The sequence below is a fragment of the Bufo gargarizans genome, chromosome 2, assembly GCF_014858855.1.
Source record: "Bufo gargarizans isolate SCDJY-AF-19 chromosome 2, ASM1485885v1, whole genome shotgun sequence".
NCBI classification, from domain to species: Eukaryota; Metazoa; Chordata; class Amphibia; order Anura; family Bufonidae; genus Bufo; species Bufo gargarizans.
The window spans coordinates 430465344-430493200 of record NC_058081.1 but is presented as its reverse complement, the minus strand read 5'-3'; the positions used below and the strand labels follow the sequence as shown (position 1 = coordinate 430493200).

Below are 27857 nucleotides of genomic sequence, written 5' to 3'. Positions count from 1 at the left end.
ATATTATATAGCTGGGATGCTTAGGAGCATATAAGCCATCTAAGGCCTCATGCACACAAACGTGTATATCCTTTCCATGTCCATTCCGTTTTTTTTTTTTGCTCCGTGTGCATTCTGTTTCTGTATGTCCGTACTTCTGTTCCGCAAAAAAATAGAACATGTCCTATTATTGTCCGCATTACAGACAAGGATAGGACTGTTCTATTAGGGGCCAGCTGTTATGTTCCGCAAGATACAGAATGCACACGGAGGTCATCTGTATTTTATGCAGAACCATTTTTGGCAGACCGCAAAATGCATACGGTCGTGTGCAAGAGGCCTAAGTCTGAGAGGACACAATAAGCCCTTTAAGCCTGGCATCCTCAAACTGTGGCCCTCCAGCTGTTGTAAAACTACAACTCCCACAATGCCCTGCTGTAGGCTGATACCTGTAGGCTGTTCGGGCATGCTGGGAGTTGTAGTTTTGCAACAGCTGGAGGGCTGCAGTTTGAGGATGCCTGCTTTAACCACCTCAGCTCCCCTAGCTTAAACACCCTTAATGACCAGACGACTTTTTACACTTATGCACTACACTACTTTCACCATTTATTGCTCGGTCATGCAACTTGCCATCCAAATGAATTTTACCTCCTTTTCTTCTCACTAATAGAGCTTTCATTTGGTGGTTTGGGTAAAAGTTATAGCGTTTACAAACTATGGTACAAAAATGTGAATTTCCGCTTTTTGAAGCAGCTCTGACTTTCTGAGCACCTGTCATGTTTCCTGAGGTTCTACAATGCCCAGACAGTAGAAAAAACCCACAAATAACCCCATTTCGGAAAGTAGACACCCTAAGGTATTCGCTGATGGGCATAGTGAGTTCATAAAACATTTTATTTTTTGTCACAAGTTAGCGGAAAATGATGAATTTTTTATTTTTTCCTTACAAAGTCTAATTCTCCACTAACTTGTGACAAAAAATAAAAACTTCCATGAACTCACTATGCCCATTGTGAAATACCTTGGGGTGTCTTCTTTCCAAAATGGGATCACTTGTGGGGTAGTTATACTGCCCTGGCATTTTAGGGGCCCAAATGCGTGCAAAGTAGTTTGAAATCAAAATCTGTAAAAAATGGCTGGTGAAATCCGAAAGGTGCTCTTTGGAATGTGGGCCCCTTTGCCCACCTAGGCTGCAAAAAAGTGTCACACATGTGGTATCGCCGTACTCGGGAGAAGTTGGGGGAATGTGTTTGGGGTGTCATTTTACATATACCCATGCTGGGTGAGAGAAAAATCTTGGCAAAAGACAACTTTTCCCTTTTTTTTTTTTTTTTTTTATACAAAGTTGGCATTTGACCAAGATATATACCAGCATGGGTATATGTAAAATGACACCCCAAAACACATTGCCCAACTTCTCTTGAGTACGGCGATACCACATGTGTGACACTTTTTTGCAGCCTAGATGCGCAAAGGGGCCCAAATTCCTTTTAGGAGGGCATTTTTAGACATTTGAATCCCAGACTTCTTCTCACGCTTTAGGGCCCCTAAAATGCCAGGGCAGTATAAATACCCCACATGTGACCCCATTTCGGAAAGAAGACACCCCAAGGTATTCCGTGAGCGGAAAGGGAGGCTTTGTGAGAAAAAAAAAAAAAAAAAATATATATATATATATATATATATTTTTTTTTTTTTTTTCTCACAAAGCCTCCCTTTCCGCTCACGGAATACCTTGGGGTGTCTTCTTTCCGAAATGGGGTCACATGTGGGGTATTTATACTGCCCTGGCATTTTAGGGGCCCTAAAGTGTGAGAAGAAGTCTGGAATATAAATGTCTAAAAAAATTTACGCATTTGGATTCCGTGAGGGGTATGGTGAGTTCATGTGAGATTTTATTTTTTGACACAAGTTAGTGGAATATGAGACTTTGTAAGAAAAAACAAAACAAAAAAAATAATCAATTTACGCTAACTTGTGCCAAACAAATGTCTGAATGGAGCCTTACAGGGGGGTGATCAATGATAGGGGGGTGATCAGGGAGTCTATATGGGATGATCGCCCCCCTGTCATTGATCACCCCCCTGTAAGGCTCCATTCAGACGTTCGTATGTGTTTTGCGGATCCGATCCATGGATGCCTGGATCCGTAAAACACATACGGACGTCTGAATGGAGCCTTACAGGGGGGTGATCAGGGAGTCTATATGGGGTGATCACCCCCCTGTAAGGCTCCGTTCAGACGTCCGTATGTGTTTTGCGGATCCGATCCGTGGATCCGTAAAACACATACAGACATCTGAATGGAGCCTGACAGGGGGTGATCAGGGAGTCTATATGGGGTGATCAGGGGTTCATAAGGGGTTATGTAGTGTGGTGCTTGATGCTACTTATTACAGAGCTGCCTGTGTCCTCTGGTGGTCGATCCAAGCAAAAGGGACCACTAGAGGACCAGGTAACAGGTATATTAGACGCTGTTATCAAAACATATAAAAAATATAAATGTAACACTGCGCGCTACCGATAGATAAGTTGAATGTATTAGAATGTATGAAATATAGTTAAAATGAGTAACTGACAATCTGCAGAATCATTTACCGCTCAAACATGTAATACCACAGACGCGCTACAAGGTGTCCAAGTCCTACCTTAAACGCACGTGTATGTGTAGAGATGCAACGTTCTGCAGCGATCCTCCTCTTGTATTTCTCTGTATAGCGCAGAAGGGGAAGCGGATCCAAGGGGAGATTGGATCCGCTTCCCCTTCTGCGCTATACAGAGAAATACAAGAGGAGGATCGCTGCAGAACGTTGCATCTCTACACATACACGTGCGTTTAAGGTAGGACTTGGACACCTTGTAGCGCGTCTGTGGTATTACATGTTTGAGCGGTAAATGATTCTGCAGATTGTCAGTTACTCATTTTAACTATATTTCATACATTCTAATACATTCAACTTATCTATCGGTAGCGCGCAGTGTTACATTTATATTTTTTATATACACATTTGGGATCCGTGCAGCTAGCCTGCACAGTATCCTCCATAGCAAGTACGGGGCTGCTATTACACTGCTGCGCTCCTATATGGTGTAGCGCCAGTTGATTATTATTTCATCTTACACTGTGTTATCAAAACAGCGTCTAATATACCTGTTAGGGGTTAAAAAAATCGCATCTACAGCCTGCCAGCGAACGATCGCCGCTGGCAGGCTGCAGATCCACTCGCTTACCTTCCGATCCTGTGTGCACGCGTTCACAGGAAATCTCGCCTTTCGCGAGATGACGCACGTATGCGTCCAGGAGGAATGAATCGACCGCCTCCAGGACGCATCCGTGCGTTAGGCGGTCCGGAGGCGGTTAAGCAGTGCATGTTGATTAAGTCAGCTGGCACATGACCAATGAGGCAGGTCTGTGAACAGTACCATGAGCTTTTAATTTACTTTTTTACTAGGCCATCAGCACCTGCAGTGAATGAAAATAATCTAACACAGTAATCTAACTCCTGTTATAGTTGCCAGAAAAAAGGTGTCAAGGCTGTCCATCATTAGTGCATGGACAGCTTAAACCAGGAACACACTAGAAATCAGACAGCAATTGTACATATGTCATTTAGTGCTGATTTGGAAAAATATTAAAGGAGTTGACAAGGGAGGCGAAATTTTTAGTACAGTGCTCAGGGTGGTTTAAAAAGAATCAATACTCGCCACCACTGATCCCCTGCCACTCCTATTTCAATGCTTAATGGGTCCCCACTGGTCTCTGCACACAGGAAATGCCAGCTCAGTCAATCACTGGCTGAGAAAAGTATAGTGCCATGTCTAGTGATTGGCTGAGCAGGCTTCTCCTGGCATTTTTCTGCTTGTGGAGACTGGACCATTAAGTAGAGACCAGTGGAAACCCAGTTGGAACGGGAATATAAGGGATTGAAGGATGGTGAGTTTTGATTCTTTAATATAAAACCACTCCAAACACTTTACTAAAATGTTGCACTGCACTGGACAATCCCTTTTAAACATTGTGTACTTAGTACTTAAAGGGACAGCAATAGGTTAGATAATAAAAATAAAAAAAAACTCTCACTAGTTGAATCCCACATCACTCCTGCACTGATTCTTCCTTATTTTCTGGTGCTGTACATTCACATGATGTGAGTCTATGGTCACCTGCTGCACATGCTGGCATCACCAATGAGGCCAGTAATTGTCTGCAATGGTCACATGGACATACAGGTCCTTCTCAAGAAATTAGCATATTGTGATAAAGTTCATTATTTTCTGTAATGTACTGATAAACATTAGACTTTCATATATTTTAGATTCATTACACACCAATTGAAGTAGTTCAAGCCTTTTATTGTTTTAATATTGATGATTTTGGCATACAGCTCATGAAAACCCCAAATTCCTATCTCAAAAAATTAGCATATCATGAAAAGGTTCTCTAAATGAGCTATTAACCTAATCATCTGAATCAACTAATTAACTCTAAACACCTGCAAAAGATTCCTGAGGCTTTTAAAAACTCCCAGCCTGGTTCATTACTCAAAACCGCAATCATGGGTAAGACTGCCGACCTGACTGCTGTCCAGAAGGCCATCATTGACACCCTCAAGCAAGAGGGTAAGACACAGAAAGAAATTTATGAACGAATAGGCTGTTCCCAGAGTGCTGTATCAAGGCACCTCAGTGGGAAGTCTGTGGGAAGGAAAAAGTGTGGCAGAAAACGCTACACAACGAGAAGAGGTGACCGGACCCTGAGGAAGATTGTGGAGAAGGACCGATTCCAGACCTTGGGGGACCTGCGGAAGCAGTGGACTGAGTCTGGAGTAGAAACATCCAGAGCCACCGTGTACAGGCGTGTGCAGGAAATTGGCTACAGGTGCCGCATTCCCCAGGTCAAGCCACTTTTGAACCAGAAACAGCGGCAGAAGCGCCTGACCTGGGCTACAGAGAAGCAGCACTGGACTGTTGCATGTCATTCGGAAATCAAGGTGCCAGAGTCTGGAGGAAAGACTGGGGAGAGGGAAATGCCAAAATGCCTGAAGTCCAGTGTCAAGTACCCACAATCAGTGATGGTCTGGGGTGCCATGTCAGCTGCTGGTGTTGGTCCACTGTGTTTTATCAAGGACAGGGTCAATGCAGCTAGCTATCAGGAGATTTTGGAGCACTTCATGCTTCCATCTGCTGAAAAGCTTTATGGAGATGAAGATTTCATTTTTCAGCACGACCTGGCACCTGCTCACAGTGCCAAAACCACTGGTAAATGGTTTACTGACCATGGTGTTACTGTGCTCAGTTGGCCTGCCAACTCTCCTGACCTGAACCCCATAGAGAATCTGTGAGATATTGGGAAGAGAAAGTTGAGAGACACAAGACCCAACACTCTGGATGAGCTTAAGGCCGCTATCGAAGCATCCTGGGCCTCAATAACACCTCAGCAGTGCCACAGGCTGATTGCCTCCATGCCACGCCGCATTGAAGCAGTCATTTCTGCAAAAGGATTCCCGACCAAGTATTGAGTGCATAACTGAACATAATTATTTGAAGGTTGACTTTTTTTGTATTAAAAACACTTTTCTTTTATTGGTCGGATGAAATATGCTAATTTTTTTAGATAGGAAATTTGGGTTTTCATGAGCTGTATGCCAAAATCATCAATATTAAAACAATAAAAGGCTTGAACTACTTCAATTGGTGTGTAATGAATCTAAAATATATGAAAGTCTGATGTTTATCAGTACATTACAGAAAATAATGAACTTTATCACAATATGCTAATTTTTTTAGAAGGACCTGTATTCCATGTCATCACTTCAGGAAAGAGAAAACTGCTGGGGACAACAGCATCAGCGCTGGAGTGGCCGGGAATTAACCAGTGAGTGAGTTTATTTTTTTAAATATTTCCTGCGCTTAATTTCTTTTGAATTAAAGTTCTTGAAAATCCCTTTAATTACTAATTAACCTGATTTATTTTTGCAGTAATGATGGTCCTGAGTACTAATAATGTGCAATCAGCACTGCAGAAACTGGGGAATATGGACAAGAACATATGCAGAATACATGCTCATGTTTCAGGCTCCTTGAAGTGTATGAGATTCGGGAAGCCATTAAACGTTTGAGACTTGTTAGTCACATCAGTTTGTTGTGAGGGAAAACTGGAGTCCAAGTTCTGCTGGGAGCTTGACGCGATTTGCGATGTAGGAGTGCTGAATTCACATGTCTGTGAGATCCCGGCCCGGAGTCCTGCTGAGTGCAGGAGCGCACGGCGTCATTGGTTGCTATGACGCCGTGCGCTTCCTGCTGCCGCAGCAGTACAGTAATACCACTGGTATAGATCATACCAGTGTATTACCGTACTGCGGCGGCAGCAGGAAGCAACCAATGACGCCGTGCGCTCCTGCACTCAGCAGGACTCCGGGCCGGGATTTCACAGACTTGTGAATTCAGAAGCAGACTTCTGGAAGCGGAAGCACAAGATGCGGGAACCCAAGCCACGCACATCCTCTATGCCGAGTCTCGTGAGCGAGCGGATCTTCACCCAGCAGACGGCTGCAGCGTGTGTCTGCTGGGTGAAAGCCTTTTTTTCTTAGAGGCAGAGCAGCGTAGGGTTTAGGCGCAAATGGCGACAAGACTACAAAGTCTTGTCGCCATTATCTGGAGCCCTGAGGTGGTTTACAGTTTTTGGGGTACCTGCTGCACACAGCTTCCTGGCATATAGCAACTGACGGTAGCCATAGTTAGTATCCATGGGGTCCACCTGATAGGCACAGTCAGCTCTTACATGGCCCGGCTCCTGACACTACGAGCAGACTATCGGAGCCAGGTCCGTAGAGGGTACACCCGGGATGGATTTTGTTGATACAAGTCACCGGGTCTGGGATGGAGATTTACGGGGTTTGACTGCCCCCCTGGTAGCGCTCCACCAGGTCCACCATTTCTATCAGCCAATAGTCTATCCAGCATCGCCGTAGTGCTCAGCACATCAGGCTGTAGCCACTTTTGCAAGAGGTGGAGTAAGTCATAATACTGGGTCCTCAAAGGTTCAGCCAGCTTAAACCCCCACTTATGTACCTGCTGGGCCCGGACCAACACATTCAGCCCCAGTTTTGTCAAAATCTCACCCTTTACTTTTTGGTAGTCGGCCACTTGATCGTCCGGCAAGTTGAAATACACCCGCTGGAAATCGGATGCCAGGAATGGAGTGATGACCTCAGCCCACTGGTCATGGGGTAGCTTTTCCCTGATGGCCACTTTCTCGTACATTGGCCAGGTAGGTTTTGATGTCGTCTGCGGGGGTCATCTTAGGCTACTTTTACACTGCGTTAGATGCGGATCCGTCTGGAATCTGCACAGACGGATCCAAACCTATAATGCAAACGCTTGTATTTGTTCAGAACTGATCCGCTTGCATTACCATGAACAAAAAAATAATAAATAAAAAAATCTTTTTTAGTTATTTTTTTGTTCATGATAATGCAAACGGATCCGTTTTGATTTGCACTGAAAGTCAATGGGAGGCGGATCCGTTTTCAATTGCACCATATTGTGCCAGTGAAAAAGGATCCGTCCCCATTGACTTACAAAGTCAGGGCGGATCCGTTTGGCTCCGCATCGTCAGGCGGACATCAAAACGCTGCAAGCGGAAGCTTGCAGCCTCACTCCTTTTGCCCGCATCCTCCACCAATTGTGGGGTTTCGCTCTGGTAGAGAAGGTAAGTGGGCGCAGTACAGAGACAAAATGCAAGTTCTTAACTCAAAACTTCAGTGTTTATTCACACTTGAAGCAATTGCACATAACTTGCAGTCTTGGTGTAAATTCACACACAATGGAAAGTTCATATAACACACGTCACCTTGCTGGCAGTTCTGCCTCCAGTTGTCCACAGCAGGCTTTAGGGGGCCTGTTTAGGGGACCTTACCTGGCTGCACATGCTGGATTGAAAATATCTGCCTTGCCAGACACAACCCCTCACTGTGTCACTATATAGATAGATATATATATATATATATATATATATATATACATACACATACACTGCTGCCTATAATTATTTATACCCCTGGCAAATTTTGAATTAAAGTTACTTTTTTTTCAACCAGCAAGTAATTTTTTGATGGGAAATGACATAGGTGTCTCCATTTCTCAGCTTTTATTTACATTTGAGCAAAAAGTGTCCAGTCCAAAACTTTTCATACCCTTCTCAATAATCAATAGAAAAGCCTTTATTGCCTATAACTAGAGATGAGCGAACCTCTGTTTTAAGTTCGGCGTCTAAAGTTCGGGTTTGGATTAGCGCAGAATCCCGATCTGGAACCGGATATGGATTCCGACTTCCGTTGTGGTCCGTGGTAGCGGAATCAATAATGGCCGATTATTGATTCCGCTACCACGGACCACAACGGAAGTCGGAATCCATATCCGGTTCCAGATCGGGATTCTCCGCTAATCCAAACCCGAACTTTAGACGCCGAACTTAAAACAGAAGTTCGCTCATCTCTACCTATAACCTCAATCAAACGCTTCCTATGATTGCAGACCAGCTTTTTGCATGTCTCCACAGGTATTTTTGCCCATTCATCTTTAGCAATGAGCTCCAAATCCTTCAGGTTGGAGGGTCTTCTTGCCATTACCCTAATCTTTAGCTCCCTCCACAGATTCTCAATTGGATTCAAGTCTGGACTCTGGCTGGGCCACTCCAAAACGTTAATGTTGTTGTCTTCTAACCATTTCTTCACCACTTTTGCTGTGTGTTTTGGGTCATTGTCACACTGAAATGTCCAATGGTGCCCAAGGCCAAGTTTCTCTGCAGAATGCCTGATGTTGTTGTAGAGAATCCTCATGTATTGCTCTTTTTTTCATGGGGCCGATTACTGTGATTAGGTTCCCTGGTCCATTGGCTGAAAAACACTCCCAAAGTATTAGGTTCCCACCACCATGTTTGACAGTAGGGATGGTGTTCTTTGGGTTGAAGGCTTCTACTTTTTTACGCCAAATGAAGGAAACATTATTGTGACCAAACAATCAATTTTTGTTTCCTCTCACCATAACACAGAAGACCAGAAGTCTTCTTGGTCCAGATGAGCTTTTGCAAAGGCCAAGCGAGCTTTTGTGTGCCTTATCTGGAGAAGTGGAACCCAGCAGTGTGCAGTATCCGTTGGATTGTCTGCCTTGAGACATTCCCACCAGCAGAGCCTACGATTCACCAGGATGGCCTTGGTGGTGATCTTTGGATTCTTTTTCACCTTACTAACTATCCTCCTGACCAGCACAGGTGTCACTTTTGACTTCCGACCACGTCCTCTGAGATTCTCCACAGTGCGGAACATCTTTGTATTTTTTGCTCAAATGTAAATAAAAGCTGAGAAATGTTTTTTTCCCCCACAATAATGCCTCTTGTACATAGTCTTATCTTTTGGGAGACACCTATGTCATTTCCCATCAAAAAATTACTTGCTGGTTGAATAAAAGTAACTTTAAGTCAAAACTTTAAGTTTTCCAGGGGTATGAATAATTATGGGCAGCACTGTGTATATGTGTGTGTGTGTGTAGTGTGTGTGTATGTATATATGTGTGTGTGTGTGTGTGTATATATGTATGTATATATATATATATATATATATATATATATATATATATATATTATATTTATACACAGTGGATATAAAAATTCGATAAATCATTTCAGAACTTTTTCCACCTTTTAATGTGACCTATAAACTGTACCACTCAATTGAAAAACTAACTGAAATCTTTTAGGTGGAGGGAGGAAAAAATATAGAAATAAAATAATATGGTTGCATAAGTGTGCACACCCTTAAAGGATAACTGTCATATTATTATTATTCTTTTTGCTAAAGTGTAGGGCAAGTGATGGGTAACAATTTTGCAATAGACTTTATTTAGCCAAAACGTTTATTTTTGGTAGAAAACTGGGGCTTAAATGCCCCTTAGCAACGTTCTTTTGAAGAGTGCTGCTAAGTGCCATCCGTCTCCGATTAGAAAAGACAGGGCTGTGCAGCCAGACGCTATGCTTCTGCCTTCCGTGCTTCCCTGGGAGACAGAAGGCTGGGCACAGGAGTCTTAGGAGTTAAAATGACATTTATATTCCCCCTTTCTATGCAATCTAATTCTCCGTTACATTCACTGACCTGCGATCCCTGTGATAATTCATGAAGCAGCCGCTGGAAGTAGAAGCACTGTGCGCAGTGAGCCGACGGCTGCTTCATGAATTACTATCACAGGGATCGCAGGTCAGTGAATGTAACGGAGCATTAGATTGCATAGAAAGGGGGAATATAAATGTTATTTTAACTCCTAAGACTCCTGTGCCCAGCCTTCTGTCTCCCAGGGAGGCACAAGCATAGCGTCTGGCTGCACAGCCCATCTTTTCTAATCGGAAACGGGTGGCACTTAGCAACGCTCTTTTGAATAGTGCTGCTAAGGGGCATTTCAGCCCCAGTTTTCTATCAAAAATAAACATTTGGCTAAATAAAGTCTATTGTAAAATAGTTACCCATCACTTGCCCTACACTTTAGCAAAAAAAAATTATATGACAGTTATCCTTTAAACTAATACTTTGTTTAAACACCTTTTTGATTTTATTACAGCACTCAGTCTTTTTGGGTATGAGTCTATCAGCATGGCACATTTTGACTTGGCAAGATTTGCCCACTCTTCTTTGCAAAAACACTCCAAATCTGTTGAGGGCATCTCCTGTGCACAGCCCTCTTCAGATCACCCCACAGATTTTCAATCGGATTCAGGTCTGGGCTATGGCTGAGCCATTCGAAAACTCTAATCTTCTTCTGGTGAACCCATTCTTTTGTTGATTTGGATGTATGCTTTGGGTTGTTGTCATGCTGAAAGATGAAGTTCCTCTTCATGTTCAGCTTTCTAGCAGAAGCCTGAAGGTTTTGTGCCAATATTGACTGGTATTTGAAACTGTTTATAATTCCCTCTAGCTTAACTAAGCATGATGCTGCCACCACCATGCTACACTGTGGGTATGGTGTTCTTTTGGTGATGTGCAGTGTTGTTTTTGCACCAAACATATCTTTTGGAATTATGGCCAAAAAGTTCAACCTTGGTTTCATCAGACCATAGCACCTTTTCCCACATGCTTTTGGGAGACTTCAGATGTGTTTTTGCAAAATGTAGCTTGGCTTGGATGTTTTTGTTCGTAAGAAAAGGCTTTCGTCTTGCCACTCTACCCCATAGCCCAGGACATATAATGAATACGGAAGATTGTTTTCAGATGTACCACACAGCCAGTACTTGCCAGATATTCCTGCAGCTCCTTTAATGTTGCTGTAGGCCTCTTGGTAGCCTCCCAGACCAGTTTTCTTCTCGTCTTTTCATCAATTTTGGAAGGACATCCAGTTCTTGGTAATGTCACTGTTGTGCCATATTTTCTCCACTTGATGATGACTGTGTCTTCACTGTGTTCCATGGTATATCTAATGCCTTGGAAATTCTTTTGTACCCTTCTTCTGACTGATACCTTTTAACAATTAGATCCCTCTGATGTTTTGAAAGCTTTCTGTGGACCATGGCTTTTGCTGTGGGATGCGACTAAGAATATTTCAGGAAAGACCAACTAGAGCATCTGAACTTTATTTGGGTGTTAATCAGAGGCACTTTACATGATGGCAGGTGTATGCTGATTTAACATGATTTTGAATGTGATTCCTTAATTCTGAACACAACTACATCCCCAGTTATACCACATTATTTTATTTATTTATTTATTTTTTTTGTTTTCTTTCCTCCACCTAAAAGATTTAAGTTTGTTTTTCAATTGAGTGGTACAGTTTACACATTAAAGGCGGAAACATTTCTGAGATTATTTCTTTGTGGATGACACTGTTGTGAGGGGGATATGTGGATGACATGGAGGGTATATAGCATCTTATGCTGGTCCCCTCTGTGTCTTCTCATGTCCCTGTGAAAATAGTGACTCCCATTGCACCGGGCCTCGCTCACAGCAGTCTTCATATGTAAAGATTAGTCATGAAATCCTCAACAAGAGGCTCTGCTTTGTTAAACTATCATAATCGTCTGTATTAGTACTCACTATCAAGCTGGCAGGCAGGCCGGCACCATAACGTTATTTGGTCAGTCACGCTTCTGACCTGCCAGCTTCATTAATGAAGTGGGAGGAGCATGACTGACTGAGTGACATTACGCTGCCGACCTGCCTGCTAGCTTGATATAAAAGGGGTTATCCCATCTTAGACAATGGGGGCATATCGCTAGGATATGCCCCCATTGTCTGATAGGTGCGGGTCCCACCACTGGGACCCGCACCTACAAGGAGAATGGAGCAGAGAAAGTGGAGGAGGGCGCACTGTGCATGCGCAGCCGCCCTCCGTTCATTTCTATGGACCTGCCGAAAATAGCCGAGTGCTGGCTCGGCTATTTCCGTCGGCCCCATAGAAATGAATAGGAGCGTTGGCCGCGCATGCGTGGTGCGCTCCCATTCACTTCAATGGGAGAGGCGGCAAGCTGTGCCTGGTGGTGGACGGACCCTGGGAAACCCGGCGTCCTCCAGCCACAACTCTCCCCGGCTCCGTTCTCGTTGTAGGTGCGGTTCCCAGAGGTGGGACCCGCACCTATCAGACAATGGGGGCATATCCTAGCGATATGCCCCCATTGTCTAAGATGGGATAACCCCTTTAAGTACAGACGATTACATTAGTTTAACAAAACAGAGCCTCTTGTTGAGGATAAGATGACTAATATTTACATATGAACAATACTGTGAGTGGGGCCCAGTGTAATGGAGTACAGTGACTGCAGTGGGCCCCTCCACCAGTTAAACAGTAGTTGCCGGCCTCCAGACCCTTCTCCCACCCCGCTTTATAGAGCTCTGATACATCACAGGCCGCCCTGTGCATCATAGCGACCGGCGATGTATCAGTGTCAGCAATGTAAAAATTTCAACCTTCTCTATATAAGACGCACTGCCATTTCCCTCCCACTTTTAGGGGAAAAAAGTGCATCTTATAAAGTGAAAAATATGATATATGATATATATATATATATATATATATATATATATATCATAAACACATACACACATAGACCGGCAGTGCAGGGGTTTTTACATATATCAAATAAACCCTGCCAAAAAAAAAAAGCTATGAATATAGATTTATAGATATATATACACATACATTTTTGGCGGGTTGGATGTGGACCCATTAATTTAAATACCCAAACCACGGTCATCTGCATGAGCCCCTACACTGAGGTTTTTACACACAACAATTTGTATGGAATAAGCGTGTGTAGTTTGAAATATGTGCAGGTAGTCTAAAGTCCCTTTCACATGAACAAGTTTTTTGCGCGGTTGCAATGCGTGCAAGTGAACTTGTAGCACCTGCACTGATCCTGACCTATTCATTTCAATGGGTCTGTGAACATGAGCATTTTTTGCACACATAATTTCTGTGCTGTCTGAGAATCGCAGCATGTTCTATATTTTGCATATTTCATGCAGCCCTGGCCCCATACAAGTGAATGGGGCTTCAGTGAAAAAACGCATTGCATCTGGATGTAATCCGGATGCAATGCGTTTTTCACTGATGGTTTCTGGGAGAGTTGTTTGTAACCCTTCAGTTTTTTTTTTTTACACGTGAAAAACGCATCAAAACTGGAAAAAACTGAAACGCTGAACACAAATGCAGACAAAATTGACTGAACTTGTTTGCAAAATGGTGGAGTTTCACTGAATGCATCTTGGGCTAATCCATATCGTCCATGTGAAAGGGTCCCCACACACATCATTTTTGCTATGGTGAATAAAAAAATAAAAAATGCCAGAATAATGCAACTAGGCCAGTTTTCCTTGATACCAGTTTTGATAAATTTCCCCCAGTACGTCTTACCACTGGCATTTTCTTCATTGTGTTTTTCCCCTCGCCCACGACAGCACCACGACAGAGAGGCTCCGCCCCAACAGACAGGAAGCCTGAAGTACAAAAAGGCGGAGGCTCTACTCCCCCTTAAGTATGGTTTCCTGTCTTTGGAAGGAAGCCTGAAGTTCTCTGTAGCTTCTCCCTGTGGTATCCGCGATTAACCTGAGGTCCCTTCCTCATTGGGGCGGCATAGTGGTGCGCTGATGGACTGGCAGAGGCGCGATAGCCAGTACGAACGGCTCGATAGCGCTGTGGGGTATATCTGCCTGGTGGCGTAGTGTCACACCAGGAGCGAGTGCCAGGTGAGGAGCGGAGCTTCCAGAGGCCTAAGTGGTTTAACAGGAAGCCGAAAATGTCGGAAAAGAGGCTTGAAACAAAGAGCGCCGGAAATGAAGGGCGCTCAGTAATGACGTCAAGGGAGGCGCTGATAAGAGCGAGTAACCCAAAGAAAGTTGCCGTCGGTTGCATAAATGTGCATCGTCTCCTGGCGTTTGTTCTTTTTAGTAAGGCTACTTTCACACTCACATTTGGTGCGGATCCTTCATGGATCTGCACAGATTGACTTGTTCAAATAATACAAACGTCTGCATCTGTTTAGAACGGATCAGTTCGTATTATCTTTAACATAGCCAAGACGGATCCGTCTTGAACACCATTGAAAGTCAATGGGGGACAGATCCTTTTTCTATTGTGTCAGTGAAAACGGATCCGTCCCCATTGACTTACATTGTGTGTTTGGCTCAGTTTCGTCAGACTGGACACCAAAACGCGGCAAGCAGCGTTTTGGTTTCCGCCTCCAAAGCGGAATGGAGACGGAACTGAACCAAACTGATACATTCTGAGCGGATCCTTATCCATTCAGAATGCATTAAGGCAAAACTGATCAGTTTTGGACCGCCTGGGACTCCCAGGCTATGAGCTGTGCACTACGATTGGCCAGCGCTGCAGCAAGGGACAACCCTAATACAAAAACTCTGCCCAGTACAACAGAGGGAGCTGCAGACACCGGAGCCTATACCGGGCGAACGGAGCGGCGCCCAGACATACTAGTAAGCGCAGGGGGACCCTTGGGTGCCGCTCTGCCCACTGATATAGTTCGTTTTTAGTTTTTAAACTAGTGAAAGGTCCTCTTTAAGTAAAGGGGAGTGGAATAAGCCTGGTAGGAGAGTATATAGCTCAAAAAACATTAAATGAAAATACCTATTTTCTGAAGCAGATTGTGCCCCTTGGAGCAAAGCACCCAAGATAGATGTTGCTATTTCTAAGGTAACTAAGAGATCGTGTCTCCTCTTTGAGGATATGGGATCACTTAAGGACCCATTAGATAAAAAATTGCATGGGTGCATGGGAGGCCGCAACATCCTCTTTCAGGCCTTCTATCGCGTCCACTTGTACGGCCCGTTCCTTGTGTGTCTGGCTCTCTGAATTAGAGGATTAATTAAAAAAGGTTCTAGGGAGGAAATTTTATCAGGACTTTCTACCATTAAAAAATATATTTTATTTTTTAGCAGATGCCTCTGCGGATTCTATTAGGCTGGCAGCTAGATCTTCTGCTCTCGGTAACTCAGCCCGTAGGGCTTTGTGGCTAAAGGGTTGGAGTGGAGATTTGCTATCTAAGAAAAGGTTGTGTACTGTTCTCTGTGATGGAGAGTTTCTTTTTGGTTCTGCTTTGGACGAGTTGTTAGGTAAGGCAGCAGATAAGAAGACAAAATTTCTAATCCAAGCATTCTCTGCTAAAGGAAGATTTGATTGTCCTTTTCATCCCTTTCGTTCCTTTCGAGGTAACAAGGAAGGAGATAAGTAGGACAGATAATTAAAATACAGATCACAAAAGAGAGGTGGAAGAGGATATTTCTTCAGCCTATCTTTTAGTGATAGGAAAAAAATCAGGTGACCAACAATGATGCCGGGTTGCCTGTAGGAGGAAGACTAGCAAAGTTTCTTCCTGCATGGCAGCAAATTTACATCAGTTCCTGGATCTTAGACACCATAGGTCTAGGTTTAAAACTGGAGTTTCATTCCCCTCCTCCAGAAAGATTTATAGTCACAAAGTCTGGGGGGGAAAAGGATAGGTTTTATAGAACTAGAAGTCTTGCAATTGTTGGAAAAGGAAGTTCTTATTCCGGTGCCAGAGGGTAAGGAGGGAGAAGGTTTTTACTCTCCTCTCTCTTCCTTCAGAACAATTATAAATTTAAAAAAGCTAAATGGGTTCTTTAGTCTAAAAAAAGTTCAAGATAGAGACCATAAAATCGGCAATAAATTTACTTTATCCCAATTGCCTCATGGCGGCCCTGGACTTAAAAGATGCCTATTTTCATGTCCCTATTCATCAAGGCTATCAGAAATTCCTCCGGGTAGCTGTGGAACTAGGGGGAGTTTCAGACATCTGCAATTTCAGGCCCTTCCCTTTGGACTGTCAATGGCACCAAGGGTGTTCACGAAGATAATCTCAGAAATGGCAGCTCATATCAGGGAGAAGGATATTCTTTTTATCCCTTATCTAGATGACTTTTTGATAGTCGGAGAGTCACTGGAGGCCTGTAGGAAAGCTGTACAGGAGGTGTCACAGATTCTGGAGGAAATGGGGTGGGTCCTGAACAGAGAGAAATCGAGACCAGAACCATCACAAAGTCGGCATTTTCTGGGTCTGCTGTTGGATTCAAAGATACAGAAGTGTTTCCTGAGAAAAGACAAGATCTGGAGATTAAGAGAAAAGATTCAAGATCTAGCCCAGAACCCAAGAGTATCATTGAGAAAAGGTATATCAATTCTGTCAAGTTTGACTTCATGTATCCCAGCGGTTGTATGGGCTCAGTTCCATTACGGAGGGCTACAATGGGATCTGTTGACTGCCCTAGATTCTTATTTAGTTATACCAGGCCAAACCTTACAGGAATTAAGGTGGTGGTTGATAAAAGACAATTTAACCCAGGGGGGCTCCTTGGATAAAGAAAAATCTTTTATGCTTGACCACAGATGCAAGCCCTTGGGGTTGGGGGGCTCATATTCTAGAAAACTCAATTCAGGGATTATGGCAAGGTAATCAGAAGTTAGCCTCCTCAATATATGAAGGAACTTATGGCAGTGAAATTTGTTATGTTAAAAGTTTTTTCTTTAATATCTAACAGACATCTCAGAATCATGAGATTGTAGTTTCCTATTTAAGTTTTTGATAGGTCTACTGAAGGAACCCCCCAAATGTCTCAAATCCTGTTTGCTACTATTCAAAATAGGAAAGTAAAGAAATACTTTTCTCAGTCTCCAGAGGGATCCCCCTGTTGTCTAGATGCCTTCCTTCACAGTTGGATTTTTCCCTTGGGTTATGCCTTCCCTCCTTTTCCCTTTATTCCCATAGTATTACAGAAGATAAGGGAGGATCGTGCTCGGGTGATTTTAATAGCGCCCTTTTGGCCCAGAAGAACGTGGTTTACCTGGCTAAGGAAGAGGTCTGGGTCCCCGTGGGTCCTCCCGGAGATCCGCAACCTTCTGTCTCAGGGGCCAGTTTTCCATCCACAGATGAAGAGCCTCCATATGATGGCATGGATTTTGAAAGGTTCCTGCTAGCTAAGGCTAGTTTCACATTAGCGGCAGGGGACTCCGGCAGGCTGTTCCGTCCTGCCTCTAGTTCATGTGTGCCCCCAGGACTGCCGCTCTGTCCCCCCTGACTATAATGGGGCAGGGGGTTCACATGTGGGTGTTGCAAGAAAAATAGTTGATTATAATAATTGTGGGCGGAGTTTCCACTCATCTTTGGAAAGGCATACTGAAAGGGGAGTAGAACCTCCTCCTTTTTGTACTTCAGGTTTCCTGTCTGTTGGGGCGGAGCATCTCTCTCGTGGTGCTGTCGTGTGTTCAGGAAAATCAATTACTGGATCTTCATTTTACCCTATAGAGTTTTTGAGAGAAAAAAACTGAAATACAAAAAACACTACAAAATTGTAAAAGAAAAACACTTGAGTGTCTTGTGTTTAATATTTTATATAGTTCGCAATATACGGACACCAGCCGTTTGTGCACAACATCCCGGATGTAGCAATTCACCCATGCGGTATGGAACGTGGGGTTTCTGTCCGTGCCTCCACACCACAAAAAAAAAAAAAAGTGCATGCATTATTTTTGGGCGGTGCGGATCATCAAATGCAGATTGTGGATCGCGGAATTTGTGCTGCGCAGCACAGGCTTGGCCGGCACATCCGAGGTCCTGCATGCAATACTTTTTTTCTGCCTTAAAAAAAAAAAACGATCTTAGGCTACTTTCACACTTGCGGCAGTGTGGCCGCCGGATCCGCTGATCTGCCGTTGACTGAAAGCATTTGTGAGACGGATCCGGATGCGGATCCGTCTCACAAATGCATTGCAAGGACGGATCCGTCTCCGCTTGTCATGCGGACCGACGGATCCGTCTTGTACATTTTTTTCACAGTTTTACCGATCTGCACATGCCGGAAAGACGGATCCAGCATTCCGGTATTCTGAATGCCGGATCCGGCGCTAATACATTCCTATGGGAAAAAATGCCGGATCCGGCGTTCAGGCATGTCTTCAGTTTTTTTCACCGGAGAGAAAACCGTAGCATGCTGTGGTTTTCTGTTTTGCCTGATCAGTCAAAACGACTGAACTGAAGACATCCTGATGCAAACTGAACGGATTACTCTCCATTCAGAAAACTGATCAGTTCTTTTCCGGTATAGAGCCCCTGTGACGGAACTCTATGCCGGAAAAGGAAAACGCAAGTGTGAAAGTACTCTTAGACAGTGGTAGCTCAAATGGATTTAAAGTGTGCATAACTGATGCGCAGGATCCGTTTTTTTTGTACAGGATCTGTGTTGTTTTTTTTTTTCTGTTCTGACAAATCATAAGAATAGAAAAATAAACAGTGATGTGAACTACCCCCTAAGGCTAGGGCTACACAATGACATTTGTTGCGTGACAAAATGGGTACAACTATGTACACGGTGACTCTTGGATAGATTTTTTTGGGGCAAATTTTGTGGCGCAGCATGTCAGTGTGAGACCATTGCAAAAAATGTCACGTGAGAAATGTCGTCGTGTAGCCTTAGAATAAAAGCACCAAAAAACATGTGAAAAAAAAACGCCTCTAAGGCCTCATGCACACGACCGTTGTTGTGGTCCACATCCAAGCCGCATTTTTTGCGGCTAGGGTGCGGACCCATTCACTTCAATGGGGCCGCAAAAAAGGCAGACAGCCCTCCATGTGCTGTCCGGATCCATTGCTCCGTTCCGCGGCCCCGCAAAAAAAAATATAGCATGTCCTATTCTTGTACGTTTTGTGAACAAGAATAGGCATTTCTACAATGGGCTGCCCATTCCGTTACGCAAATTGTGGAAGGCACAGGGGCGGCTTCCGTTTTTTGCGGACCGCAAAAAAACTGAACGGTCGTGTGCATGAGGTCTAAAAATGTTCAGAAAAACAACAGCCAAAATCTATGAGTGAAATCAGGCCTAAGGGTCATTCACATGACCGTGTTCGTTTTGCTGACTGCAAACCGTGGATACATAAAACACGGATACCAGCCGTGTGCATCTTGCATTGCGGTGTGAACCCATTGACAATGCTAAGATATATCTGGCTAGGTTCGAGGATAAGTTTTATTTTTTCATTGACAACCCATTTTTATCTCATATAAAGGGTTTCCAATTTGTTACCTGAATGAAAAAAAAACAATATGAACATGAAGTTTACTTTTAATTATGGCAATCGGAGCCTGCAGTTCTTGGATGTGGCTGTCGTGGTGAAGGGCGACGAGTTGGTAACGGAGGGCTATCGGAAGCCCACGGTGACCAACTATTTGCACTACGACAGCTTCCATCCAGGAAGTGTTAAAAAATCGGTGCCTTAGGCTACATGCACACTGACTGTATGTGTTTTGCGGTCTGCAAATTGTGGATCCGCAAAAAAAAAAACGGATGATATCCGTATGCCATCCGTTTGGTTTATTTTTTGCAGATCCATTGTAACAATGCCTAAAACTGACAAAAAAAATCTTCTATTTTTTTTTTTTTTGCAGTGCTACGGAACATACTGATGTGGACAGCACACAGTGTGCAGCGCGGACCGAAGCATAGAAGGGGTTAATCCGCCGGCATCGCTGTAAACAGCGATGTCGGCGGCTGCAGGGGCCCGGCTGCCAATCCGGTGCCCGCCCGATCAGCCCGCCGTGCATGTACGGCGGAATGCATCCCCCGCCGTACATGCACGACGTATAGTGTTAAGGGGTCAAAGGTCGCCTTGGACAGTTTCGGATACTACCCCATTAGGCTCTGATGGTCTGCCTTTTGAAATATATCAGAAGTATGTGGATATTTTGTTTCCATTTTTCATTTTGACACTTCAGGAGTCTAGTACATTGGGGTCGTTCTAAGGCTATTACTTAAATTCTCAAGAAGATTCCATCAGAAATTCAATCTTACAGACCAATTTCACAACCTAGGACTGACATTAAGTGGAGGTTGCACAGAAAGCACCAATCTTCCCTTTAGATCTTTGTAAAGGTTCTAGCTATAATCAGAATGTCTTTTTTATAGGTCTGGAAGTGGATTATATGAACTGGGTGAGATTATTATACCACTCTCCAAATACAAGAATTAACATTAGGGTCCATTCACACGTCCACAATTTCGTTCCGCATTTTGCAAAATGCAGAACGCATATCGCCGATATCAGTGTTTTGCGGATCCACGGATTTATGGATCCGCAAAACACACACAGACGTGTGAATGGACCCTTAATGATGAATTACCTGAACCTTTATAGAGAAACTAAGCAGGAATGTTCCCTTTCATCATTGCTATTTGCAATTTTTTTTAGAGCCTTTGGCTATTCTGATTAGGGAAAAAAACGGAGATCAGGGGTTTTAGACGAGAAGGGGAGAGGGATAAAATCTGCTTATATGTGGATGACATCCTTTATGTCTGAGGGACACTGACAAGTCACTTTTCAGGACAATTGAAGTCATCAATCAATTAGGATGCCTGTCTGACCTTGAGATTGGGGGAAATCTCTCTTAGGGCTCGTGCACACGACAGTATGGCTTTTTCAGAGTTTTGCGGTCCGTTTTTTTTACGGATCCGTTGTTTCATGTTGTGTTTCCTTTCCGTTCTGTTTTTCCGTATGCCCTATACAGTAATTACATAGAAAAAATTGGGCTGGGCATAACATTTTCAATAGATGGTTCAGCAAGAACGGATACGGAAGACATACGGATGCATTTCCATATGTGTTCCGTTTTTTTGGGGGACCCATTGACTTGAATGGAGCCAAGCACCGTGATTTGCGGACAAGAATAGGACATGGTCTATCTTTTCACGGTACGGAAATACTGAAACAGAATGCACACGGAGACACCAGTTTTTTTTTTTTTGCTAAACCATTGAAATGAATGGTTCAGTATATGTACCGCATACTGAACTCAAAAAAACGGCCAGTATACTGAACGCAAAATACTGTCGTGTGCATGAGCCCTTACTCCCATTAGACAATAAGTCTAGCCATGACCATAAAATGTTTTGAGGAACTTAGTGTCACATACTACACAAAGTTTTGTGGGAATTAAGATCTCGGTGGAGAATACATCACCTTACATGTTTTGCGTCTAGTACAGAAGGTTAGAATGAAGATACATACTTGGGACAGACTTAGGCCTCTTTCAGACGGGCGAGTATTCCGCGCGGATGCGATGCGTGATGTGAACGCATTGCACCCGCACTGAATCCCGACCCATTCATTTCTATGGGGCTGTTCACATGAGCGGTGATTTTCACGCATCACTTATGCGTTGCGTGAAAATCGCAGCATGCTCTATTTTGTGCGTTTTTTACGTAACGCAGGCCCCATAGAAATGAATGGGGTTGCATGAAAATCGCAAGCATCCGCAAGCAAGTGTGGATGCGGTGCGATTTTCACGCACGGTTGCTAGGAGATGATCGGGATGGAGACCCGATCATTATTATTTTCCCTTATAACATGGTTATAAGGGGAAATAATAGCATTCTGAATACAGAATGCATAGTACAATAGCGCTGGAGGGGTTAAAAATTTTTTACAATTTTTTAACTCACCTTAATCCACTTGCTCGCGTAGCCGGCATCTCTCCTGTCTTTCTTTGCTGATTGCAGTCAAAGGACCTGTGGTGACGTCACTCCGGTCATCACATGGTCCGTCACATGATCTTTTACCATGGCGATGGATCATGTGATGACCGGAGTGACATCACCACAGGTCCTGTTCCTCCACACAGCACAGAAGACAGAAGGAGATGCCGGCTTCGCGATCAAGTGGACTAAGAGTTAAATTATTATTTATTTTTTAACCCCTCCAGCGCTATTTTACTATGCATTCTGTAGTCAGAATGCTATTATTTTCCCTTATAACCGTGTTATAAGGGAAAATAATACAATCTACAGAACACTGATCCCAAGCCCGAACTTCTGTGAAGAAGTTCGGGTTTAGGTACCAAACATGCGCGATTTTTCTCACGCCAGTGCAAAACACATTACAATGTTTTGCATTCGTGCTGAAAAATCGCACATGTTCCCACAACGCACCCGCACATTTTCCTACAACGCCCGTCTGAAAGAGGCCTTATACTTTCCAGGGCAGGCAGGATCGCACTTGTAAAGATAGTAATGTTACCCCCACTTTTGGATGTATTAATCGTATGCCCAGTCTGGATTGGTAAAACCATATTTAAGTTAATTCAGACTATTTTGAATTATTTGATTTTGGGGAGGAAGCGGGTATGGCTTAAACAGCTTTATTTGGGGTTACCTGAAGATATGAAGGGGTTAGCATCCCCATTTTTTTCAATGGTATTTTTTAGCTGCCCATTTCCAGTGGATAATAAATGATAAGGAAATATGACTTTTGAGGTATTTACTTGATAAAACAGAAGTGAAGTTTATAAATATATATGAATTATTGAAATCTGGACAGGTTAATGAATTTATATATAAGAAATGTCCCATTGTTAGTTGGGAGCATGGCAGGCCTTCAAAAAGTGATTAGGTATTAAGCACACATTCAATTTTTACCCACTATGTAATAAAATATATTTGAATGTAGAATTGTTGGCAATACCAGATTCTAAGCAAGGGCCATAGCTGGAGGTGGTTCAGCCGAAGTTATGAAAAGACGCAGACCTCTCCATAACTTCGGCGCATAGAGCGCCAGTTCTGAATCAAAGCCCGTTTCCTAGCTGTCTTACCATTTTCTACGCCTGCCCACGCCGCTTCCACAGTATTAGACCTGGCATGAGCGGGTAAAAGTCGCAGATAGCAGCGCAACAAACCGATGCGCCGCCATCTGCGCCTGAAATACGCCTAATTTAGGCGTATTTCACATTAGTAAATGACCCCCTATGCGTGAGACATATGGTATTGAGCAACCTGGCCCTTTTGTAGAGATTAAAATAAGAAGCTGCTTGATCATTGTTCATGTCATTGTTCAATGATCATGTCCAGCACTGAGGACATATTGGGAAAATGTTTTTCAATTTTCTGACATTAAAGGGGTTATCAAATATCATAAACTGCCCCCCCCCCCCCCCCAGTTTATGATATTGGATAACCCCTTTAATGTCAGAAAATTGAAAAACATTTTCCTAATACGTCCTCAGTGCTGGATTAATGTGCTGGGCCCCTCACAGCGAATATACTTACCCTGCGCCACTCCTGGTCCCCGCACCGCTGCTGCTTCTCCCAGTTCGCCGATGAAAACATCTGGTGTCGGGGACGTGGACGAGCCTCCCTAGCGTCACCCGCGATGCTAGGGAAGCTCGTCCCCGTCTGCGCCTGCCATTGGCTGCTCCCCCCGACATTCTGGATTTGAATTCAGGAGCATCTATTCTTATGGCGCCATGTTGTGCCATTCTTGGATTATTCCTGCTAGAGGCTCACAAATAAATTGCCAGCAGTCTGCAGTAAAGGTACTGCTGGGTGTTAGCAGTAGATGGTATGTCTGATTCTGTCTAATCAGTGCTGCAAGTGTCAGACTGTGCAGGGACACCCCTCCCGGCAATTCTTTCATAACTTCTAGTAGAAATAATAAAGGAATGGTACATCAGAGTCATAAGTACACATTATCCAGAATTGTTATTGCATGGGAATGCAAGTAGTTATTAAAACAGACATGTCTGGAGAGGAGACAGGTCCTCTTTAAGCGTATTCAGTGTTGAGAATCATTCTGTCTGTCAGAGGTATTTCCCTTCCTGAATGCTGCTTCAATGACATGGACTCAGTATTCTGTTGATTTGTATCATCACGTCCAAAAATGTGTGAACTATTAAAATATATCCATTATGGTAAACGCCGTAATTGAAAAAAAGTGTAAAAACACATCACCTTGTCGGCCAAAAAAAGTTGAATAACTGATCAAAATGTTTTGGTACCAATAAAAACTGCAGTTTGTCTCAAAAAAAAAGCTGTTATACAGCTCTATAGACTGAAATATAAAAAAAAGTTATGTATGTCAAAAAATGACATTGCAAATAAAATCTAGATTTTTTTCCAATTTTTTTTTTTAACTAAAAAAAAAAAATATACAAATTTTGTATCGCAATAATCTCATTGAGCCGCACGATAAGGACTTGTTGTCATTAGCACACAGTATACATGTGAATACACAGTGAATACAAGACCTGGTGATTTAAATGGTGCTGTTAAAAAAATGCATTTTGTCCCACAAAAATAAGCCCTCATATGGCTATGTAAACAGAAAATGTAAAAGTTATGGCTATTAGAATGTGGGGAGGGAAAAAAATATATGAAAATGAGCTCAGTCCTAAAGGGGTTAAAAATTAGGGCAGGACTGAGAGCTGCAGTTATATGGGACCTCTCCTGCACTAACAACCTGCTGTTACAGTTCAGGGTCTTAGTGCAGGCATCTGCTTCACAGATGGAGTTGGAGGAAGCTCCAATCCCAGCTGTTTCTAAATGCGCTGTGCAGTCTCCAATACTTTTTATCTCTTTTGAGGTCCCTTAGCAGTCCCATCATGTCTTCATAGAGGAACATAGTGTCTCTAACATTACACACATGATATCTTCAGTGAGATGAGAGCGGGTTGCCTTTCATGCTCCGTCCTTTTGGCATTAGGGAAGGCATTCATTGAAGCTGCTGGCGTGGCGGTAGAGGAAGTAGAAGAGCACGCTAGTGGTGTGGCTCTCCCTAGGCCCAACTCGGTGGAGGCGGAGCCTGATTTGCCGAAAAACGCGGTCAATTTTATAGGAGCTGGGCGCCTTTTCTCTTTCCCCATGTGAGTTTAGCTTTAGAGATGTTCTGAACTCTGGTTCGCAAGGAGAGCCGCTGTGAGCCGCTTTGCTGTGTGTAGGTCCGGAGCAAGTAGATCAAGTGGCCGACACCATCAGGGAGCAGGCCACACCCCCTTCAATCTCAGCAGACTCTGGCTGTCTGTTCAGTATGCCTGCTAAGACACACTTGTGTTGCCCTAACACAGCCGTAATAACCTGAAGAATTCGTTTATGAGGTTATTTAGTGTGTAAAATGAACAGCATAAAAAAACAGCAAAAAGCTTGGTCACTTAAAAAAGCTTTTTTATTTGTTTCTTTAGGGGGAGAAGAAAACTAAAACAACGGTCCTCACTGCAGCTCTTCTTTTGTCTGGAATACCTTCTGAGGTTATAAGTCGTTCTTTGGATACATATGGCAAGATGGTGGATGTTTTTACTGACCTCTGTGTTTATTTCTTTACCTTTATCTTCTGTCATGAAGTACTTTTATTTTTTGGTGCAGAAGATCAATGATTTATTAATTATTATTTTTTTCAAAAGACTATATATCTGTCCAGGATGATTAATGCTTATATATTGATTCCGAATAAATTATCATTAGTAACAAAACGGTGTAATAAGCGGTGTATGTATATATATATATATATATATATATATATATATATATATATATATATATTATTCAAATGTAAATTTACCTTGTTTAAAATTTTATTTTTTTGCTGTTTTGAATATCACTTTGTATAGCAACTGGAAATGATCTGATATGAAATGTACAGTTAGGTCCATATATATTTGGACAGAGAACATTTTTCTAATTTATGTTCTGTACATTAACACAACGGATTTTGAACAAAACAATTCAGATGCAGTTGAAGTTCAGACTTTCAGCTTTAATTCAGTGGGTTGAACAAAATCATTGCATAAAAATGTGAGGAACTAAAGCATTTTATTTTTTTACTCAATCCCTTCATTTCAGGGGCTCAGAAGTAATTGGACAAATAAAAAAAAATTGTAAATAAAATGTTAATTTCTAATATTGTTGGCAATTACTGCCTGAAGTCTTGAACTCATGGACATCACCAGACACTGTGTTTCCTCCTTTTTAATGCTCTGCCAGCCTTTACTGCAGCAGTTGTCAGTTGCTGTTTGTTTGTGGGCCTTTCTGTCTGAAGTTTAGTCTTTAACAAGTGAAATGCATGCTCTATTGGGTTCAGATCAGGTAACTAACTTGGCCATTCAAGAATATTTCAATTATTTGCTTTAATTATCTCCTTGGTTGCTTTGTCTTTATGTTTTGGGTCATTGTCCATCTGTATTATAAAACGCTGACCAATCAGTTTGGCTGGATTTGAGCACACAGTATGTCTCTGAAAACCACAGAATTCATCTGGCTGCTTCTGTCCTGTGTCACATCATCCATAAACACTAGGGACCCAGTGCCACTGGCACCCATTGCATGCCTAATCCATCTCACTGCCTCCGTGTTTTACAGATGTGGTATGCTTTGGATCATGAGCTGTACCATGCATTCACCCTACTTTTTTCTTTCCATCATTCTGGTAGAGGTTGAGCTTTGTTTCATCTGTCCAAAGAATGTTCGTCCAGAATTGTGCTGGTTTTTTAAGATGTGTTTTTTTTTTTTTAGTCCAATCTAGCCTTCTTATTCTAGAGTCTTATGAGTGTCTTTCACCGTGCAGTGAACCCTCTGTATTTACTTTCATACAGCCTTCTCTTTATGGTAGGTTTGGATATTGACACGCCTATATCCTGGAGAATGTTGATCACTTGGTTGGCTGTTGTGAAGGGTTTTCTCTTCACCATGTTAATTATTCTGCGATAATCCACCACTGTTGTCTTCCGTGGGCATCTAGGTATTTTTGCATTGTTGAGGTCACCAGTGCTTTCTTTCTCAGGATGTACCGAACTGTAGATTTTGCCACTCATAATAGTGTAGCAATTTCTCAGATGTTTTTTTTTCAGTTTTTGCAGATGAAGGATGGCTTGTTTCACCTGCATGGAGAGCTCCTTTGACCACATGTTTACTTCTGAGCAAAATCTTCAAAATGCAAGCATCATACCGCAAATCAACTCCAGGCCTTTTATGTGCTTAATTGAGAATGAAATAATGAAGGAATTGCCCACACCTGCCCATCAAACCGCCTTTGAGTCAATTGTTCAGTTACTTTTGGTCCCTTTAAAAACAGGGTGGCACATGTAAAGGAGCTGAAACTCATAAACCCTTCATCCATTTTTAATATGGATACCCTCAAATTAAAGCTAAAAGTCTGGACTTTATGTCCATGTCCATTATATAACTATCACTTGAATATGTTTTAGTAAACAGGTAAAAAAAAAAAAATACAAAATTTGTCTGTGTCAAAACATATATATATATAGACCTAACTGTATGTATTCACTGAAATATCATATTTAAAAGAAGAATGTACCAGTACTTAAATTACAACAAAATGATATGCATCAGTGTCAATATGTAGCATTTCTATAGCTTATATAAAATATATAAGACCATTGCAAACATATCTTTTGTAAAACTTTTATTATGAGGAGTAGGGTAAATATAGATTTTTATTCTGCTACGGCAAGTGCTTCAACAGGAGGTCACTAGTGAAGTTTACTGTTCTTTCTGCTTAACCTCTGCTCTGAGTGACAGCTGTAACATCCAACCAGTAGA

The 27857-nt window shown here is 42.7% G+C and overlaps 1 protein-coding gene across 2 annotated transcripts in view; it reads left to right on the top strand.

The window, feature by feature from the left end:
• The window catches only part of CAMLG (calcium modulating ligand), a 60550-nt gene extending 34423 nt beyond the window's left edge, over positions 1–26127 (top strand). For both annotated transcript variants that reach the window (XM_044277801.1, XM_044277800.1), the window contains exon 4: positions 25484–26127. In XM_044277801.1, coding sequence (XP_044133736.1) covers positions 25484–25675 — 192 coding nt within the window. In that variant the 3' untranslated portion in view covers positions 25676–26127. The remainder of the gene's footprint in view (positions 1–25483) is intronic.
• Positions 26128–27857: the final 1730 nt, after the last annotated feature.